The sequence below is a fragment of the Gallinula chloropus genome (genome assembly GCF_964237585.1).
Source record: "Gallinula chloropus genome assembly, chromosome: 5".
Taxonomy (NCBI): Eukaryota; Metazoa; Chordata; class Aves; order Gruiformes; family Rallidae; genus Gallinula; species Gallinula chloropus.
In genome coordinates, this window is record NC_140090.1 from 74,073,237 (window position 1) to 74,096,218 (window position 22,982).

The 22,982-nt window shown below is 38.5% G+C and overlaps 1 protein-coding gene across 1 annotated transcript in view; it reads right to left on the reverse strand.

Annotated features, from left to right (window-relative positions):
- The window catches only part of GFRA1 (GDNF family receptor alpha 1), a gene marked incomplete at both ends in the record, with an annotated part of 141,441 nt that overhangs the window by 11,447 nt on the left and 107,012 nt on the right, over positions 1-22,982 (reverse strand). Inside the window, 2 exons of the mRNA XM_084265106.1 lie at positions 13,976-14,154; positions 19,541-19,675. Coding sequence (XP_084121232.1) covers positions 13,976-14,154; positions 19,541-19,675 — 314 coding nt within the window. The remainder of the gene's footprint in view (positions 1-13,975; positions 14,155-19,540; positions 19,676-22,982) is intronic.

Consider the following 22,982-nt stretch of genomic DNA (forward strand, 5'->3'; position numbering starts at 1 on the left):
TGTCTACAGAACTCCATTAGCTAAGTGAGACCTTGGTTTGTCCTGTCAGCTTCCTGAACAGGGAAAGCCCCTTGAAGGGCCCTGGAAGAATGGGTCTTAAAACTCACCGCCTGCAAGAGACTTTGATGGAGCATCCTACGCTCATTCTTCCCCTGCTGATGTGAGTGAAGGAGAGAAAAATCATCTCTTCTCAAAAATACTGGGAGTGAAATCCTAACGCTAATTCTCTTTAATGGACTATACTACAGTGGAGTATACTTTAATGGCTGATATTACACTGGCCTCTCTCGTATCCATTATTTACACATGAACGATGTGATGCTCTCACACACAACAGTTACACTGTAGTTAATGAAGCTATTCAATAAGCAGAGAAGCTCCTGTGTAAGAGGAGTCTGCAGAACTGTGGCCTTGCTAGAGAGGTACCTTGTTCTTTGTGCCACATCAATGGGAACTCTTCCACCGGCCAGGCATCACCAAGTGAAAATGAAAATTAACTTCCTAATACCATCTGCATACACAGCCTCAAATTTGAGCTCAGTAAGAAGTACTGACAAATTTTTTCCTCCACTGAAACAATTTTAGACACAAAAAGTATCGGGAATGTTTAACAATTATAACCCTATTAAAACAAATCTGAGCCTATAATAACCAGATTATGCAAATAATTATCAGATTATGCAAAACTGTATTTACAGGATATGATCCTGCTTTGTTTCATCACACAAATCATGCACAGAAGGACAGAAGGCTTACATTTATGTTTACATTTAATAAACCAGAAAATACAAAGGGATGGATGCTAATAATGCAAGTAACGGAGATCAACGGGATCACTCTGGGTATGTTTTGTAAGGTTTCCATAATAAACTGAAAGAAGATTTTGAAGATTTATTGTGACTAGTTTGCCTACTTTTCGAAGTATTACATTGTGGCAGACTGGGTAGTTCAGGGAATTATTAATGGGATATACAGCCTTATATTCCGAGGTAGCTAGTTTAATCTAGCTCAGGTCAATACTGACAACTATTCTGTGGTATTTTTGAAATGAGGAGGCGGTTCTGGAGCACTTCTTCTTTTAAGAGGACAGGTTCAATGCACAAAAGTGGCACTAATTTGCACCTCAGGCAGTGCACTTCATCAAAGAGACTCAGGAATTAATGGGATATAGGTTTATAACACTGCAAAGCGCTCAGGATGTTTGCCCATGCCTTTCATTTCCCTTTCTGTGAGAGGAGCTGCTCTGTTACAAAGGGACACTCCTATATCCTCAGATCTTTCTAACTCCATTGCGAACTCCAGAAGAGTGCCCTACACAACCAAATTTTAACATCCTTTAGTGGGACTCAAGAGAGATATCAGAATGTCTCACCTAGAAAAACATCTTGAAGATAATTTTGATTGATGATGGTTGGCAGCAAATATTTCCCTGAGTGCATAATGGTTTTGTTAATAGTTCTGGTCTGAGCTGAAGCAAGTAGAAAGCAGCACCAAGTGAGGGTGTTTTTTGTGATCTACCTTCTTGTGCATCTAATACTCACAAGCATCAGCTCTATCTTCCTAGCACATTTCAGTGTTGACATGTTTCCCTTACATTTCCATAGAGGGAGGATTCTAAAAAAAATACATCTGGTTGTGTGTTGACTACAGCAACAACACAGGTTCTTGTGCCACTTGTGCCCTTAGACCAGTGGGTGGAAAGTCAGAGCTAAACCTTACTAGAGATGAGGAATAAGTGTAATGTACCAGGTCTTCTGTATTGTACGTACATTGTATATGCAGGCTACATACACACACCAGCACCGAGGCTGCACTAGTGTATTGAGCTTCTGAGAGAACTGAGTTTAATGGGTTGAGGAGACGCCATGTTCAGTGGCCAAGATGGGATTAGCCTGTCAGTATTTGAGAGCAGCATGCTTAAAAGGGATCTGGGATATCACTATGCTGGTCACACTCAGCAACCACTTGAACAGCACAGGACATTGCATTTCTGATATGCTGTGCATGGATGAACGTAATTGCACTACAACAGGCTTTGTACATAACAAAGGGCAGCAGATGATGAATGAGGACTTGCAGAGCATATATGAGCAGATGCGTCTCACTGGCTTGGAGATAATTTGGAGTTGTGACTTTGCCAGTTGCTCCTTTTAAATGTTCATGAAACCCCAGAGTCCAGTCTCCTGTCACACTGACATAAGCCAGCCTGACTTGTATTTCAGGGGCTGTCCCAGAGATGTGGATCCAGGGCCACCAGTCCAGCTTCCAAAGAGCAGAGCTCGCTCACTAAGGGCACTCACTTACCAAAGTGGCGTGCTGCTACTGAACACAGCATTGTATCTGAGCCATCAGCCTGAAGGTGAAAAGCCTCTACTTAATTAATGATTCCTAAGTATTCTCATTAAGCTGTTCTCTGGGTATAGGCTGAGTGTGTTTTTTATCTAAACCTTGTTAGCTGTGCCTATAACAATCTGAATTTCTCATATGCAAATAAGCATGACTGAATCCTTAGAAATAATCAGAAAATCTTAATTAAAAGTAATAGGGGTTAGGCCGATTCTTGACGAGAGCATGATTCTGCAAATAGTTGCAAGAATTTGTCAAACTAATTAAGTTCAAAATCAGAATGAAAAAAAGGGACAATTTTTCCTTCTGAGTTTGCATTTGACTAGTGGAATTGTATGCAGGCAGCTAGTTCCCTGCAGGAACAGAGCCCTAAATTTGACACATCACCAGATAATCATAGTGTATGTGGGGCTGAAGTATGCAGAGTAGCATACAGACACAGAACTCATTGTTTAATGGTCTTCAAGAATTTGACTCAGATAATCCCAACTTTTAAGGCACTACCTTTTCTAGAGGAGGGGAAAGCCATTGTAACGAACATGCTTAATATTGTTGCTCAGAAAAGTTCTGATCAACCCATTTCTTTACACTTGCGCAGGCACAAATTCAGTAATGGGGCTTCACAGATACTTACAACTGCTTTGCTTTCAGCCATGCATATATTTTATGTGCCCACTTATCCAACTCCCTGCACAAACTAGGTACTTACAACTGCAGGTAGCCATTTAGATCCTGCCTGATACACGTCTTACCTGCATAAAAAATTTGAATGCACACATCTCAAACCCAAGCGTGACTTCAGTACATCCAAATGTTTATGGGCATGTGGTAATGCATATCTAGCCTTGAATTAGAGGCAACTTAAAGCTTCTGAAAAATGTCAATCTGGAAAAATAAAGCACTACCATGTAATACAGTATTTAGTAAATTACTGCCCTGAATACCTAATGCTGCTTTAAGAAAGACATGAGGGAGGATAATCCTATAATTCTTTAGGACACATGCTGAGTGAACCTATGAAAAAATATCCTACATTATGCACAACAGTCAGTCTGTTTACTTGTGGCTCACGGAAAGAGCTAAGCGCGCAGGAGGGCTTAACCTGAGGTGGGATTATTAGGCCAAGTCCACTGATTAGAACTACAATTTAGTGTGAAATAGTTAGGCTGTCCTCCAAAGTACAGACTAAAATAAACATTTTGAACTCCTATTGATTTCAAAGGCAAGGTACTGAAATGGATGACAGCATCTCATGTTCTGGAACTAAACAACAAGCTGAAAAATGCTGTAAAGTAGATGGTTTGAGGGTAATGGAGAGATCTATTATTCAGATAAGACAGCTGATTAGAAGTCATAGGGATGAAAAGTAAGTACAAGATAAAGGGTATGATTTATTTCCAGTATTCGATTATTAGTGTACAGTGAAGACGATAAGTAAAATGAGCAGACAGGTTAAAAGCAGAACAAAATATATTTATGTTCAGATGTCTTGTTATCATTAATGTTTTTTATTAAGAGTATATGTTAGCCAATTTGGTTAAAAGATTGCATTTCATTTTCTGTCCTATAAACTTTAGGCATGCTACGGAAAAGGTTCCAAATTTTAGCTCTTCAACAGTATACTATTTTTGCAGCTATGCTCTCATCACCAATGTATGCTTTACAATTATTACTTACTCTAATTTCCATTGGGCTTTTCTATGTGTCATTTGCTGCTGGTCACAAGGAAGAAACTATTTCTAAAAAAATCATTTTTATTATTACTGAAATGGTTTGATCATACCTGCCACATCACTGCATGCCCGGGTAGTTTATTTTTAAGAACATTATTTTATGGTTTACATATAAATTTCAACAAATCATGTGTCTATATATGTAAGGAGTAACCACTAATTACAACATACACTTAAGGATAATTGCAGTGTACACAACTGTGGAGTTACTCCATTTTTACAAGTGTATAAACAAAAGCAGGATCTGATTAGGTTGTGCATTGCCTCTTTTGACTCTGATGACTTATATGCATAAACCTACTTCATGTACTTGTGTCTGCTGTTGACAGAGGAAGGCAATGTATCCTCTTTAATAAAGGCTAAAGAAGTGAGGTTGCATCAGGATTTTTTCCCCAAACCTAAATACAGACCTACTCCAATCTTTTAACTGCTCCCCAGTATGGCCACAATGCTGAGCCCCTTTCCCACTACAGCTTCCAAGGCAGCCAAATCAGTGATGGCATGGTGACTCCTCCTGTGATGTATAGGCTACACATCCCTCCTGATGAATCTCATGCAGTCTTTCTCCCTCCCAACATCTGCATTACACCACTACATCATTAGAGGGAATATAGAAAAATGTATGCTGATAAATTGCATACCAGAGTAAGTCTACGAGGCAGTCGAGTGCCCAAAGATTAAGGAACAGATATACAAGAAGAAAGGGAAAAAAACCACAACCCAACCACAAACAAACAAACATAACACAAATAAACAAGTAACCAAACCAACCAACCATAAGGGCAGATAGCAAAAGGATCTAATAAAGACTACTGGTTAACTGGAAGTGAAGATTCAGAGATGGAGTAAATATGCTGCTAACTTGACACTAACAGTCTAACAACTCAGGTCCCATAAATAAGCAAAACTTAGTCTTGGCTTGTGTTTCCCAAATGGGAACCTTCCTTCATGATAAAATAGCATATTTCTTGGATTTCTATTATTTGCAGTAAGGAAGACTTCCAAGAGTAAGGAAGGCATTTAAAAAGGATCTTTGTGTTTAGAGCTGCTACCCGTATGCGAGGAATCTCTCTCTCAAAAATGAGCGATTTTCTTTGCTGGTACTGCACAGATGTTTAGACCTCCAGAGGAAAGGTTACAGTTCTGTGCCAGGGAAAGGAATGTTGCCATGAGACTGAGCATAAGAGGATGAACAAAGCTGCCACATCCACTTCCACAATTGGCATGTTCTGCACGAGGAATAAAATGAGAGAATTGTCATCTAGCAGGTAACATTCGGTTATCCTTTCTATTTTTCTGACCACTGGAGTACTCAAATTCATACACCTTGCTCAAATGCTTTAACTCTATTCTTCATAATGATTCAACTAAAACCAGCAACACAGCAACCTGAGCACTTGAACTGTGAAGACAGAGACAATTAAAACACATGCACAAGGCTCCTGAGGCCTGTGGAGAACTGCTTAGGGCAGTGGGCTTCTGCACACTACCCAATTCTTATCTTTAAAATTATTTTGGACAGCAAATAAATCAGAGCTGTAAACATAAGACAGTGAAGTTCCAGGGGCACTTTTCTGTAGCAGTAGACAAAGTTCAATCAACTACTTGTCCCAACGATATCAGAGGTTTGGTGTGCTCTAGGACACTGATAGCTAATGTAAGCAAGCAACTTGTTGATCATTAAGAAGCTCAAAAGTGGCCAGAAGTGTCCACAAGAAGCAGATTACAAGAGCCGAGAAGGGTGATAGCCAGTCAGAGAAATGTAGCACAGTCTGAGGTGCATTAGTCATCTGTGAGCTCTTCCCTACACTCTCATATACCAAGGACTGAAATATACTGAGGAACAAAGATTTTGGGAAAAGATTCTGTGTTGGGCAGCCTCACGACCCTACTGCAGGATCTGAGACCATCTCTCCAACCTCTGGGGATTTCAGGTCAAGAGATAAGACAAACCCGGTGACTCTGCACAAGGCCTCAGGGTCCCTCTTCAGGAGGAAGCCTTCTCCCCCATGGAAGGAGGAGGTTGTAGAACAAATGCTGCACTGCTCCCCTGGCTTCTCACCCCCTCTGCACACCCCCCCTCCTCCCCACGAGGCAGCAAAGGCATGTAATTCATAAAACGGTATGCATGTGCGATTAGACTGTCACACCACAAAACAAAACCATCAATACCTGCTTCAGTAACAGTGCTTGAAAATACATTTCAATTATAAAAGTCTCATGAAAGCCTTTTGCTTGCCTGGCAAATAGCAATTCTCCGCAAAAACGTCAGAATTCATAAAAAAAGATTTTGTTCGTTGAATTTTGATGAAGCCTGACAACAGCCCAGCTATACTTGAGAAAGAAACATCTCTGTATTGGCAACTGTATCAATTGACTGAGACAGACCCAGCCTTTTACTTTGGTTTTCCTCTGGAATCTCTGTGGCTATAATTTTGAGGATAACATAGTGCATTAACATAGTCTATAACAGTAAAATATTTATTGTTTCTAGAGCACTCAAACACACTATGTGGTTTTTCAGAATAAATAAAGGCTATGAGGTGGTATCTTAGCTTCACTGATGCTAACTGTAATTCATTGGGTTTTTAAGATCAGGAATACCTTTTCATTATGAGTATGTGGAAGAGCTAGTACCATCACATTCTGGTCTCTAAGCAGGACCTCTGCAAGCTCTTCTAGTTGAAATAAGAAAGTACTAATGATTTCAAGGCTTCTATTCTTGTTCTCTGTTCCATTAGAAGCCTGGCAGCATGCTGGCTTTCACCTGCACTTGCTTTGCAACAGGGTCAGCCTGCTGGCATAACCAGAGTTACTTTTCCTTGCACAAGCATAAAGGGAAGCAGAGTCATGGCTAAAACCTCATTTTTCCTAACAGAAAACAGTATTTCTTAAATAAAGCACTTTGTCAATTCCCATAACTGCACAATATATTAAGAAGTATACTTCTAAAGACAACATGATTAAACATCCACTATCACAATGCAATGACCTAGAATTTTTATTAGTAGTAGTTATGCCTTAAAATTAAATTATAATACTGTTCTCCACTTTATGACTGGTTTTTGCAGGCTACAGCGAGCTATCTGCTTTAAAAGGGAAATACATGATGGACTAGATATTTGATTGAGAACTAAAGTTGGCTGACAGTAGGAATACCTTTAATATGATGAAGAACCACATAAAGTAATAACATGGGCTATGAATAGTTTGATTTGGCTTATCTGATGTGATCCAATTTTCTGATTCTGGTTTATTCTAGCACTTTGTATTTTTGTGGGCATTCCTATAAGAGGATACTGATGTGAAACAGAGAAACTGTGGCTTAGGGGAGCACTGCAAATGCTACATCTGCTTTTAGTAGCAATAATTTGCAAAATTCTTTCTGAGGATAAGAACTATAATCTGTCATAGAAATTTCAATTTTCTATAAAGGTGTGGAGTACATTTTAATAAAGTTGTATTTTTGTAAGTCATTAAATTGGTTTTTAGTAACCTCATACTCATTTCCAATTGAACAATTATTAAACTATAAAACAAAATTGCATGATTCCTAAAGCTGTAGTCTGGAGTTTTACAATCTGCCATAAAGTGCTGTATTATTATAATATACTAAAGATGCTTAGACTATTAAAACTTTTTTTAAATGAACTGTAAAATATTTTATCATTGATGAAATAATTCTAAACTATTAGGCTCTTCAGCAGTACACACACACAATATTTTAGTATAATGAAAAGCATGCTAATCAAAACCCCATAATTTAACCGGTAATTCTAATATGCAAAATAAAGTGTTTTGCTGTCTTTCAGTAACAGGAGCTTATTACATGTGGCTTCCAACAGTAAAAGCATTTCATCAGAGTATCGATCATTAAGCATAAAGTCCAGTCTTAGAGAGAGCTCTACATGCCAAAGAGACTGAACATTAACCACTGTACATCTGTGTAGCTCTGATGATAACAACACAGACGTGCTGACTTATGCCATTGGAGAGTTTTAGTCTGTATTTTACTCCATGAATTGTGACTGATCTTGCAAGGGGGCTCAATGTTCAACTAAGGAGTTGAACAAGAACAATTTTCTGCTGACTACTGATGGCTGATGCCTCACAGCAATGCTGACACTAATATACATCTGAGCCTACAGAGTATGATATTTGGCTACATCCTCAAACTGTTCCTCTGATGTTCAAAAGAGAGGGGAAAAGACTCTCTGTACTTAGAAATTAATCAGCTGTATTAATCAGATCTTTAACTTCAGCAGGAATTCAACAAGCTTGAAAATTGTCTATCTTGTGTGGTCCTGAAATTCTTTGGCAAAGATGAAGAACCCAACCAAGTGTGGCCTTGCCCTGAGTGGGAGCAGTCTACGTGATCATACCATTAGTACACATGTATGTATACATTCACTGCAGGGCAGCTTTTGCCACTGAGGTCCACTGTTTTCATACTAATGCAGGAGGACTGCCAATCGCCTTCCTGCCTAGGAACGCCAAGATTACCACACAGATGGAACACCCAAACCTGTCGCTTGCTCATGGTTACCTGAGTTTCTCTGGTTCTGTCTGAAATGTGCAAGAACTGTATAGTAAATTAATACAGTCTCAGGGAGTTTTATACACCCACAGTTTTGAGGACCCGCTCCAGCATAGTGCTGAAGTAAACTAGGATTAACTTTGCTGAAATCAATGTCAATGTAATCAATGGAAAAAGCAGTCTTTGTTTTGGTAAAACACAGAATTTTGTTCAGTGATACCCAAATTATGATTATAAAATGAAAGATGTAACTTTAAATTATCCCTGGCTGTCAGATTTTAATCTGAACACACGAATCACACAAAACTTCCTCAGGTACAACAGAATTGCTGCTGAAGCAAATGAAAGATGTTGCTTTTTTCAGAAGAAAAGCTGCCAATAGGTGTTCTCTAAATCACCAGTACCAGCAGGTTGACCCCATTGTGTCAGCTAATCCTGGAAACAGAGGAGGTAAATTTAAATAATTTAATTCAAAACGTTTAATCAATATCCTTTTTTCTACTTTTTGTTCTGACACAGCAATGGGAGTTCTACATTCTGTCCATCCTTTGCCACATACTGTAGTGACACTATTGTGTAGTTGCAATGCCTGGAGGAAGAGGCAGAGGTACAACTTTTCCCAGGGCATGGAGCAGGCCAGGCATTTGAGAAGACAGCGCTTGTTTTTCACAAAATGAAAACCAGAAAGACCACAGGCTGTGCAAAGGGATGTGGAAAAGAGGGTGCCAAGCATATGGATGAACCAATACTGGTGCGTAGGCCATAAATCAGGTTCCCTTTGTCTCTATTCCAGTGTACCAGCCCAGCAGTTGTACTATCCCCTCATCAACAACACACCCACATGCTGCCCGTTCTTCCTGCTTATGTTCACCCACCACCCAATTACCAGTCCACAAAGCTCCACACCTGCTGTGTCTTGATCATCAGAACACTATGCTGAAGCTTTTAACCCTCTCCAAACACCTACACAATGCTTTATAATATTAACATTTAGCACATGTGAAGCTACATTAAATAATTACAGACAGTGCTTCAGACACCAGATTAGCAGATCCTTACAGTTCTGAAGATCTGCAACAGATAGACCTACAAAGGAAAAGCATGGTCTGAGTCATGTTTAAGTCCTAGTCTCCTCAGAGAACCGAGAGTTCTGTGTCCTGTTCTAATCTTAAGACTTGCCATAATGGATATTTTCTGAACTCCCAAGTTTATGTATTGAATTTGTGGAAGAAACAGCATGCAGTATGACCCATGTTTCTTCTAAACACTCATTAGTCTTAGATACAAGTAGAAAGAAGCAACATATTTAAGTATGTAGATTTCTCTTTTCCTCCTTGTTCCCCACAAAATGTTTGAGCTTTAATGTCTGGCTTTTTTTTTAATTTTTGCTGCTGAGAGTACAAAGACATGCACATACTCAAGTGAAAAGCACTTGCCTTCTGTCTGAAGGGCCATGTATCTCAATTACACATGTCCACTACTCACATTTCTTCAAAAGGACAAAAGCCTTAAATTCCTTCTGAAGCTGAACTAAGGTTAACTAGAGCAAGACATTTATAACAAACATGAAAAAACAAAGTCTAGAGCTAGCTAGGGAGCTGATAGGTTTCAACGCATAAATTTAGACTTCCACATCTGTAACCATCTTGACTTCCATCATTTTAGTTTTGTGCAAAACATCCTCTAAAACTGTATAGTAAACGGAATATGAAAGACTTAGCTTTTTGTTTATCTCTGCTGCTGATGCAACATCAATTGGTCTAGTTTCATCTATCACTTAAAGTTTATTTCATTATCATCTTTCAGCTCCACGCATCTCTCCTAAATGCAGAAGCAGCATTCTTCTTGAAGAATACATGGTGTGAGTACACATCCAAACTCATTCTTTTGTCCTTTTCAGATAATCCAACATGACGGTGCAAGCAGTGGTGGAAGAACATGAGATGGAAAGACCATAACCATTTTTTGACTGCTGTACTGAACACAAGTTACGATTGAAAATGAAGGATAAACAAATATGTCAGTTAAATAGAAGATATTACAGTGAAGCTAAAAAAAGAGATAGGCATGGACATTACTTAATAAAGGATGTCCATACAGGGAGCATGTTTTTGGCATTCATCATCCATTTTGTTCACAATATTTTATTAATTGTTTTTATGAAAGTCATTTGCCAAGATGTCAAGCACCTCAAAAAATACTTTAATTCAGAATTTTATATAAAACTAGTCACTATTTACTTTCTATGTTTAGAAAACTTTGTTACAAGTCAGGGTTTATAAAAGTTTACAGGATGCTTCATGAAGTTAAGAATCTTCCTAGCAAAGATGGAGTGCTGATTTAATTTAGGGATAGTAAAGAGAGTACATTACACAAATCCATGCATAAGCAAACATAAAATAAGAATAAAATTACCCCCCCACCAAACATTAAAAGTGAAAGGAAACATAAAATAATTATGTATCAGAAACCAATGTTTCTTGGTATCAGTCTAAAACCAGAAAATACCACCATAATGCAAACCCTGTAAATTCTTGTAGAAATGTTAAATTGAAGTGAGTAACCATTTCTAAACAGCATCACTGAAACAAAAATGTAGATGTCCAAAGCTTCATGAGCTATTGGAATTAAATATTGAGTACAGGTCAACAAAGGGTCTCTCATATTTTCTTTAAGCATTTACAGCCTTTCTGATTTCCAGGTTTGCATGTGTGCAGGAGGACATGGCACAGTGACAAAGCCATTAGCATATTCTTTCTTTTCATAAAACTGTTCTGAAGAAGTCAGGAAAAAAACATCAAAAACGGCTCTGCCACTGACATTACTGCCCTGTATTTTACAACCCCAGGAGTTCAGTATTTGTTCATTTCTATGGCAATTTATACTAATCAATCACTTCCTGCTCTTTCTTCCCTTACTGTATTTATTTCTATGGCAATTTATATTAATCAATCACTTCCTGCTTTTTCTTCCTTCGCTGTATTTTTAAGCCCACTAACTAGGATATGCAGCGTTGTAGCATCTCAATGATCATTTCCTTATCCCCTCTCTGCCATTGTCTTTTTGTGCTGAGACTAATGCTTTTAATTCTACTTTTCACAGTGTTTAGGCTATATCGCCTTTTTGAAACCCTTCAGCTCAACTGCTAAGCGTATAACAAAGCCATTCAGATTGCTTTTGGTTGCGCTAGTTCATGTTTTGAAAATACTACAAAGGCATATTTTCCATGGGAGGAGAGCCTTGGAATGAATACCCTTCCCCAAGTGCGATATGAATGCCTCTAGTTCTTTTGTAAAATTTGCATTGGGCTTTAAGTCTCACGTACAAAGTGGCACCATACTGTCCAACAAACACAAGGTTTCTTTTTTTGAAAGTGTGGGCTTGTTTTGGCTCTATTTGTAAGTTATTTTTTGAAAAATGTGTTAAAATACAAGAAGAGCTTTGTTCTTTGCATTTCAGTTCTGACACAAGGAAGTAGCGAGCACCAGAATGTCGTATTTCACAAGAATAAAACCGCTTGATGCGCGTAACTTCAAGTGACCTTTTAGTGCAGGCTTACCTATAGTTTCTACAAAGCAGCAGAGATCATTTATTTAAAGGAAGGGGTTTTTTCTACAAACCCTTACTACTTCTGTCAAGTATATCAGATGCACTTGAAGCCATAACACAGCTGTAAAACACTGCAGGTAAACTCATGTGGGATGTGACTTCAAAATGCCAGAGTTACAGGAGTAAAGAAGAGTTTAATAATTTATTTTCAAACCACTGGAACATCTTTTCAGGCTTGAGGAACATTTGCAAATCAAACTTAATCCAATGGGATTTGCGATCACTTGCCATTTCTTCAGTTCATTATTTGTCATGTGTAATTTGGTAGCATCTGGAGGCCTGACTCCACAGGGGACTGTAATAAACACTGAAGGAAAACGTGATCTCTCTCATAAAAAACCCTTTTTAACATAACATGAAGGGAATCAATAATATCTCATCAAGGTCTTAACTTTAAATGCAAGATACTCAAAAGTTTTTAACAGGTTATGTTTCTTGCCAGCATATTCTAGCTGGTCAAATGACTACTGCATAGAAACATATAGCTATAACTATCTACTTCTCATCAGTACTTTACAAAACCTTGACTAATAATGAATGCAGAGATATGAAAAATAGAATTAAAACAGAAGGACTTAAATGCAACATCATCTACTGTTAACCCCGTATACTTTATGACTATGCTGCCTCTGAAAAATATCAATTCATACACAACTTGCCAATGGAAATTAAATGGAGAGACTAGAGAATGATGAAGATGAAAGTTGTGCAGGAAAAAATTGAGAAGCTAAATACATTTCCAAGGCATACAAACCATCCATTTTTGTGAATATGGAAAGTTTGATACAGATTAATATGACTTTATAAGTAAGCAAAACGTGAATGTTACAAGAGTGGAAGGGTTTGGAAATCAAGAAAAAAAAAAGTATCTTAATACCAGATGAGATATTAAAACTTGGACATTCTTTTGTGTTACATCACAACTTTCATTCTGTAAATACAAAAATAAACATGATTTATTCCTACCTTAATTTTGCATTTAAACCACCAGAAACTTTTATAACCCAAAATTCTAATCTGGCCTAAATATGTTTTCAGTTCACATTTCCTGCTACCTCTTCCCTGACTTAACTTTGCAGCTGTCTCCTGCCCAAGTTCTTCAAACTTAAGAGCTGCATACTCTGCCTTCAGCAAGTGATGAGCCTCTCTATATCCAGAACCAATGACACACCGTGAATAGCCTAATTGAAGCATCAAAGATAATGGCTACAGCCATTGGCCAGAGTCACATGATGACTTTGACCCCAGTTCAGGAAAGCATCCGATTCAAAGTAGATTCTGTCTTCCTCCAGCTTCTTCACCATGAAGTCTGTACTGCCACAGTATCTCTAATATCCAGACCCACTCAGCCAAAAGAGCTCTAAGTTTACTGGCAATAACCTCAAAAAGAAGGCAGTGGGACACGCTAACTGACATTAAGAGTTTCTTCTGAATTTGGATCCCTCAGAGGATTAAATCGGACATATCCTGTCAGGGTTTGGAGAGCACCATGTTTGCATCCAGACCTGTGATAAATTTAATACTACACCTTGTTTCTGAGTCAGAGAGGCAATAAAGTCCACTTTGAAATACACATTTTTCTGATGTAAAGTAAGAAATTTTTACAATATAACCAGCTCACAACCACAATGTGGGAATAAACAGAGATCCCAGTTTAAACAGAGGTCTATTCGTGCAACAGGAGACTCCTCTGTACATACCCCTGGAAAACATCCATTTATGCACCGCAACAAGTACCAGAGTCTCTTACCTGCAGGTTTGCACATGCTGGTGAATCATTGTGGGCGGGTATTTCGTTGTTGGTGGTCTCTGAACCTATGTTTTTAAGTCTGGAAGCTATTGTAGTTGTGGCTGTAGTGGTCTGTACTGGTAAGATTGGCTGCCACACATTCACATCAGTACCATTGCCGAAGGCCTGAATTGCGTTTTCTGTAAAAATAAATTACAGACACTTTTCTGTTTCTAAACAAACAGCAGAAAGCAGAACTGATTTTTTTTTAATTCAATATTATTATTATTCCATTCAAAATGCGCATTTATAGAAACTCAATTTTTCTGCTGAAAAACGTAACATAATTTTGAACATATCAGAAACACAAACTGAGGATCTGGGGTCACATAATTATCTGGTGCAGGCTCTTCTTTGCAATGCTCCCAGTAATTCTTGACAGAAGCTCTAGGACTTACTGTAATCATATTTGTTACCATCTCAAATCCTCAAAAAATTGCTTACAACATTCAAAATACAGTCTGAATGTTACACCCCAATTCAGACAGGTGATGTTACAAAGTAAATTAAAAACAGAGAGCAGGAAAAAATATTAATTTATTTCTGCCACTTGTTGCAGTAAAACTAATATGCCTATAACTACAAAATGGTTTAACTAAGACAATCTTTTCCTTACAGTTTTCAATCAAAATCTGCATAATTAGGTGAGGGAAGCATGCTTAAACTAAAACTTCAGAATATAAAAGTTAAAAAGCTTATCATAGTTTCATGGGATTAAAGAGTGTGTTTATGGCAACAGTAAATTGGCTGGTTTTTTTAATAAACAAATAGAAAAACAGCTTTTAATCAGGTCTTTGGGGATTCAGCATGGATTTAGGGATTTCCTATTTCAAATTCTTTGTACAAGAAATCAAACGATTTCACTGGGGACTAATATGTGGAAGTTATTAATACTTCTTCTCAGTAGTATTCCTTGCCTTATAAAATAAATTACATTTAATTCTCATCTGAAAAAAAATATTTTATTCCAATATGATTTTTTAGGACTCCAAAATGCAATGAGAAAACGGTTTAAAAGGCAGCAGAAACAGCTGGGGGATGGAGGAGGAGTGGGAAGAGTGGAATAACATTTTTCTTGGATTTACCTGAATAAGGTAATATATAAAACAGTATTTTCCTATGATTTCCTAAATTAACAGGAAATCCGTGTTCCATTATTTCAAGAAGGATAACAAAAATACATACAATTCTTTTAGTTTTCTAAGTAAAAGTTGTCTTTATAATTACTCATATGGTGGTTCAGCCCCAATCAGTGGCTGAGCACTACATGCCACTTGCTCACTCCCAGAGGAGAAACACAGAGCCTCCATGGGTTGGGAATAAAGACAGTGTACTGACCAAATCACTGTGAAAGAGGAACAAGAACAACCCTCACACCCACTGGTAACACAAAGTACATTACTGACCTGACAATAATACAGAGTACTGCATGATGTAAGGACCAACCCAACATCCCAACCACACTCCAACTGCCCTGGAGGTAGCAGGAGCACCCCTCCTCGACCAGCCCTTTTTATGGGGGAGCGATGTCAGGTGGTGTGGAAGCAGCCTGGTCTAACTCAGCTCACCTGGGCTAAAACTCAGCTCACCTGGGCTGGCTGCTCAAGGAGGCTGACTCTGGCCCAGCTGGAACCAGGACACTGGTCTTTAAGTATTTCATAGAATCACACTCAGTGATCCTTGTAAGTCCCTTCCAACTTGAGATATTCTGTGATTCTATGATAGAACGGTTTAAGTTGAAAGTGACTTATAAAGATTATCTAGTCCAACACCTATCCCCTACTGAGCAGGGGCATCTTCAACTAGATTATGTTGCTATGAGCCCCATCCAGCCTGATCTGGACTATTCCCATGGGTGGGGCATCAACCACCTCTCTGGGCAAAATGTGCCAATGTTTCACCACCCTCATCATAAACAAATTCTTCCTTTTATCTAGCCTGAATCTGCCCTCCTTTAGTTTAAAACCACTGCCCCTTGTCCTATTGCTACAGGCCTTGCTCAAAAGTCTGTTCTCATCTTTAAGTACAAAAAAGCAGTAATAATGTCTCCCCAGAGCCTTATACCAGGCTGAACACCCCAGCTCTCTCAGCATTTCTTCATAGGAGAGGTGTTCCATCCCTCTTCATATTTTGGTAATATTCCAAACATATAAATTACATTTTAAATGTATTTTATATATATAATTGTCACATATATTTCAAATATGTTTCAAAAAAACCATAACGACTGTAAGGATGTGCTTCAAGTGTCTAACTGCTCCAGTAAAGGTCCCTTCAATAATTTTTATTAACTAACTCACTGCTTTATGTTTTTCCTCCCACTCGCCAATTATTTTTACTGCGGTATAAAGCAGGTGTGAACAAATCCTCTGAACAGATAGGTAGAGACACTGAATCCATTCAGTTCAGTGGGAATTCTAGAGTATGTAAATGAATGTCAGGTCATTCGTTTTCAGAGGAGTTTAAATAAAGTCTTAAGATGGACTTACAGAATTTAAATTTGGCCAAACCCTAGTTGGAGAGGAAGTAATTAGGACCACTGTCATATTACTCATAAACTTGCATCAGACTGACCCTCTGCATTAGCATTCTTTCAATAAGGAGGATAAAAGTACAGGCAAGGTAATACAAAGCCCCAAGTTTTAGGATGGAATATATCTTATTTGGGGCCTGTAAATTCGGATTTTTAGGTTTCTGGAGATTCAGACAATTACATAGTTCTAATATAAACCCCTCTTCCACAGGACAGTGCTGAGATAAAGAAACACTTTAATGCATGTAAAAAGAAAGCAATGCAGTGTTTATATTTACTGGGGCTAATTATTAATACAGACAGGAATCTTCCCTTTTATTTTCATACACACCTTGTGAAACCAAAACACCATCTCTAGTTTCAACTTAATATCTGTTGCAAAAGGTTTTTCAAACTCCAGAGTAGAATTTCTAGGGAAGTGCATGCAGAGGTACAACAAAGACCAGGATTTCAGGTGTGTACAAGAGACATGGTAAATTCAGCTTCATATCCCAGGCTCCAGGTCAAGTGCATTGTGAATGCGACCCTTGGTCTCCCACTTTCTGAGTGCCCCAGCCCAGGGTATGCTCTCAGCTATTCCACATTGCATAAATAACCAAAGGGGGTTTTGAATAAACTTTAAGCTAGGTTTCCTGCATCTTCTGTAAATACCCCACATTACTGGTTTATTTTCTGATTTGAAGTGTGTCCTGGTTACAGGTGGGATAGAGTTTAGGATTTAGGATGAAAATAATGTTGATAACACACTGATGTTTTAATTGTTCCCAAGCAGTCAAGGATTTTTCAGCTTCTCACACTGTCCTGACAATGAGGTGGTGAGGCACAGCCAAGATGCTGGGAGGGGATGTGACCAGGACAGCTGATCTAAACTGGCCAAAGGGGTATTCCATATTGTATGATGTCATGCTCCATGTATAACCAGGGGTGGGCTGGGAGGCAGCATAGCACCAGAACTAGCTGAGCATCAGGTCCAGGTGTGAGCAATTGTGTTGTGCATCACTTGTTTTGTACATCACCTTCATTATTATCATCATCATCATCCTCTTCCTCCTTTTCTCTCCTATTAAACTGTCATATCAACTCATGAGGTTTTTTGATGGTTTTCTTTCTTTTATTCCCTCCCCTGTCCCACAGCACTGGATTCAGTGAGCAAACATCTGTGTGGTTGTTTTAGCTGCCTGCGGGGTTAAATCATGACTTTAACAAAACAGTCTAATGAGAAGTTCTTAGTTTCATCCTATTGTGGAAAAAAGATTTTCATTTTGTCTAAAAAAATGGGAGGTATTTCAATATCATTCAAAAAGCAAATGATATTTTCTCTGGGCCCTGTAAGGTCCATTAATGACAACAACAATTAAAAAAAATTGGAACTTTTCCTATTCTTTTTAAGAGAAAACACCTTTTTTTTAAACCAGAAACATCTTTCATTTCTTTGTGAAGATGACATCTCTTAGAGCTAGGATGACTATAATTTGTCTCACAATAACCGGCAATGTCTTTGATTTGTCTTTTATACTGATAGCAAACAAAAGGACAAGGGATCGCTCTGTTCTAAGAGACACCTGTAACATTCTAGCCATTAATATATTCACAAATGAATAGAATCTGATGTATTATAGAACATATAAATGTCAGCTCCATTAGGTTTGAAGAAGGTCTGATGCTATATTGTTAAATTTTATCCAATCATGGTCTGAATTGTTTTGTGGGGTTTTTTTATTGAATCATCTTGATTAATTGATTCATTCTTCCAAAGCTTAATAAATAGTGTATCGAATAGCAACTCAAGACACTCACTTTTTTAGACACAAATCTCCCAGCGTCGTCAAAACATGCTGCCTGTTGAGAAGCTATCAATGGAGATTTTCAGACTAAAGTCATAGTTAAACACTGACTGGCCCCTCTGCATTAGCATTAGTTCAAGTATACATGGCTGGGTGGGACAGTCTGGATCATTATGCTCATTTGCTGTTTCTGAAATAAGCAACAATGTGTGCTTCTTTATAGAAAGTGATGAAAAACGATTTTTTAAAACCAGTCAAAATTTTTTGCCCTCAAAATTCCTTTTGGAAGCCTATTCCCTACCTTTAGTCTGATGGTTAAAAATATTCCAATTTTGAGCCTAAAGATGTAAGGTCAATATCTCCCTTTTTACTCTTGTGTGAACATTACTTAAACCCCTAGGTTTAAGTAATCCTTTTCCCTCCCTGGGCTTGCCTCTCTGATGCAATTTCAGAGGACAATTGTGTATCCTTTCAACTTCTGTTCTGCTAGGCTAGAGAAGCCAAGCTCTTTTGGTCTCCTCATTTATCTGAAATTAAAACTCTGATGCACATTCCACATCATCCAATTATGCTGCTCCAGGCAGACAGGAAATCTGAAAAGAGAACCTGCCAAAATCGACTCCACTGAGCCATTCTGAAATTTATAATAGCCCCTAATTTGGAAGTGATTTTGACTGAAAAAAAAATAAATCAATAATTTAACAAAATCTTGAAAATAGGTACTATCTAGACCTGTGTTAAAACCAGGCATCTGAGATCAAGTAGCCTAAAAAAAACTGAAGCTCGGCTATAAATTGCAAACACAATCCAATTTATACTTACCTACAGCAAACCCTTCATATCATAAACTACATGTCTTTTTTTATATGAAGTTCTTAAATTGTACAGAACCCCTCAGGTGTTGCAATTTTTTGGTACAGATGCTGCCTGACTATTATGGTCCAAACATGATCTGTGATGTAAACATATTTCTATATGATATGACACAACTTTGTTATGTTTTCCAAGAGCTTCTCACATTTGCAATCTTGGCCATAAACCACGTTATCAGGCACATCCACTTGTTTGTTTAATTCTTACACCTACAGCAGAACCATACTTACAGTGTGCAAAGAGACAGCCTCGATGTATTGGAAAATACTTAAACAGTAAAGAAATCCCCAAAAAACGTGCCAAAACACATTGAAAGACATCTAATTTTGTACTCACTAAGGCATGTATTGTCCTGGAAGAAATTCAGGAATTTCTGGCATTCATCTATGTCATTACCGCTGTTGCTGCAGTCACACCACGGGGCAACGCTGAGACTGTTTGAGTCGATGTAGTTTGGTGTCATCACTGTGCCTGTTAACAAAGAGTGCAGTGCTGTGAGCAACCTTTGTACCACAATAGTCTGTCCCGACTATGAAGACAGCAAACAGCACTTGGTAAGTCATGTATTCAGAGCTGGATTCACAATCTAGACCCATGGCAGGGCTCTAATTTCCAGAATTAAGAGTTCCTGTCTTCTTTTACTCTTTGACAGGCAGCCCTGTGCCACACTTCACACCCGTTGTTTGGATGCAACCACTTTAGGGACTGTAACATGACTCAGGCATTAAGACCCCTTCCTTTCCTCCAAAGGTTTATGTTGCATTCCCCCCGAGAGCTGTATCAGCAGGACTGACAAGTGGAAAGCTGTGGCAACGTGACAGATGGACTAGGAGAAGGTGGGAACCTCTTAAAAGGGCTTTGCTGCCAAATCAAACATATTTGGACCCATACTCCCAGAGCTGCATTCCAAAACCTCAGATTTTCTTCCTCACTTGTGTTTTTTCTAATTTTTTTTCTATCTTCAAATAAATGGCTGAAACTAGACATCCAGACCTGATCTTCCTCCTTGGGTGTGCAGCCAGCCTAGAAAAAAATATTCTGAAACACATGAGCAAGAACACTAGTCATGCTGAGAGGAGCCTTAGTACATCTTAGAAGAATATTGACCCCAGGGTGCTCCTTAGGGACCTGCCAGCAGGTGGGTTATGGTGATGAACAAAGTAAAAACATAAGCACCATGCATGAAACAGCAGAGTAGATCCTTTGCAGGTAATGAATTATTATTAATCTTTCTGCGTCTCACTACTTTTTCAATACAGTGATTATTTCCTAGACATTGTCAACAACCTGCAGCCACAAGTTCATTCTAACTCTACCACAAATTCTTGGGTAAACATTCTCACATTTATATGTCAACTTAAGGCTACCAAGAATGAACTGAAACCAGACAATGCATTTTGTGTCCCAAAAAGTTAAACAGCAACTGTTCATCACTCATCTGGGTCAGGCAAACTGTTACATGATCAGCACTTAATCAACCAGCAGTCTCGCTGAAGGCATTGCCCCAGCTGGTCAGGGATTCCGAACTTCCCTAAGGATTGATAAGTTTGAACCTTTCTTTTATTTGTCTGACCAAACAGGAAAAATTAAATGAAAAAGGGCAGGTATTCTGGACTTGTACTGATGACAGCTGTTTCAGGAAACACGTTCCTCGTTTGGTAACCTACTGTTCCGGGACAGGCCATACATCAAGAGGAAATGTGATCACATCTCCTCAAAACTGACATCAAAGAGTCATTAAGAAGATGGAATAGATGAAGAATAAATATTAGAGACCCAGTGTGTACATGAGCAGAGAAAATTTGGTCCATAGGCCCAGCATCCCAGAGTCTGCAATACCACACAGGAAAGGGCTATCAAAACACCAAGCTAAAAAAAGGAACATTAGAAATAACACAAATCACAGAATGACGTCAAATAGCCTTTCAGTCACCAGGCAGCGCTGGAAACTGAACAAATCAACATGCAAACTGCTTCATACATGACGTGGGAGACAAAGGAGAAGAGTCATTAAGGGCTGGCCTGAGAAAGGCAGCAATGTATGTGAAAATGAATGCAGCCCCACTGCCAAACTCACAAAAAGCATCTTTTGTCTTGTTGTGGGAAGTTCTTAAATTAGAATTCAATCCCACACCTTTATCTACTTCCAACTTTTAACTGATAGTCACGGTAATAATTGTTCAAATTCTACATGAGATTAGCCCATGAGTAAATAGCACAGTTCAAAATTTATTAAATGGTAATAGAGAATATAGTAAAATAAGCAAATATCATTTGCACCACTAATGAAAACTTGACAGTAGATAAATAGGAAGAGAAAATATGTTAAATTAAAATAAACCAAATGAAAATATCTGTCCATTATCCTTTTGATGGTTCAGTATGCTATTTCAACCATGAGACATGATCTGAAAAGAAGTGAGAGAAAACTAAAATCAGGGGAGTTTTGCAAATGGAAAGAAAACAGCAGGCTTAAAAAAAAAGAGAGAATAACTAGCAAACCCTTAGTGAGGGGTTAAAAAAACAGAAAGGTATTGAGGAAGTTAAAAAGGTCACTGAGGTAAGACTTTCTTATCACAAAGGGGTAATAAGGTAATTAAAATGGGTCAGGACAGGGGCTGAGAGTGTAACAGATACCAAGCTGCGATTAGGGTTGATGAATACAGGAAAGACAGGACAAGGACCGTGTGTATACACAGCACGCAAACTGTACATCCAGCAAAAACAGAGTGGCTGAAAGAGCAGCTAGTAGAAAATCAGCCTGTCATTTAAACCTGGGGGCAGATGTGAACCCAAGCGGATTATATGCTTGGTTTCCTGGGGTGGATTTTCTTTTTTCCCTGCAATGTGTGTGCCTTCCCCTCCTCCCTGCCCCCCACTAGCTGGCATCTTGGAAATTCTGCTGAAGGACACTAACAGATCAGAGAAGCCTTGGTGGTTGGCAGTAAAATAGGGCATGCTTGGTTTGTTGTGTTCTCTCTCAAATATTTCTGTGATGGTCTCAGCAGTAGGCAGTCAGGTCTCCATATTTTAGATCTGAACAAGAGGTTGCTCAAATTAGGGTCAATTAAGAATGAGGAGATGGATGGTAAGTCCAGGAGGAGAGTTGTGTAACTTTGACCCAATGCCAACTCCAGTTTATTCACTTAACTCTCATGAAATTCCTGAGAATTCAGGGGAAATTAGGTGGACTGTATGGAAAACAAGTGAAAATGTGTCAGAAGGTGGATACTAAAGCAGATTTGGAAGTCAGCAGTTAGAGCAATTCCTAACTGATGTGGGAGTGCAGACAAGTCCAGATGGCCGAAGTAGGCTGCAACCAAAGCTCTGAATATCAAGCGCGGCTATCTACAACCTCAGTCTACATTTAATATTTTAATATGCTTCCTATTTTTTTACAATATTAATTTATTCCTATAGCAAAGAGCTTAAAGCCATGAATTAAGATTTTTTAAATTACTGTAAAATATACATAGCTTTGAAATTAACAGCCTGATGCATATCTTAAAGAATCCTATATAGACTGTTCCACATTTAACTCGCAAAGCACCTGATACAAAACCTGCCTGACTCTATTCCCATGTAAGCAATTTATTTCAGGCACAGTGTCAGTAATTTCAGTGAAGTTAACTCTGATTTACATCCCTGTATGCGACAGCAGAATCATATCCACTGTCCCTTCCACAGAGCATCCTAAATTTCCTGAACAACCTCTACAGAGGTGTGATTTCTGCCACATTTAGTGTAATAGCTAAACGAAATAATATTTTATCTTAAT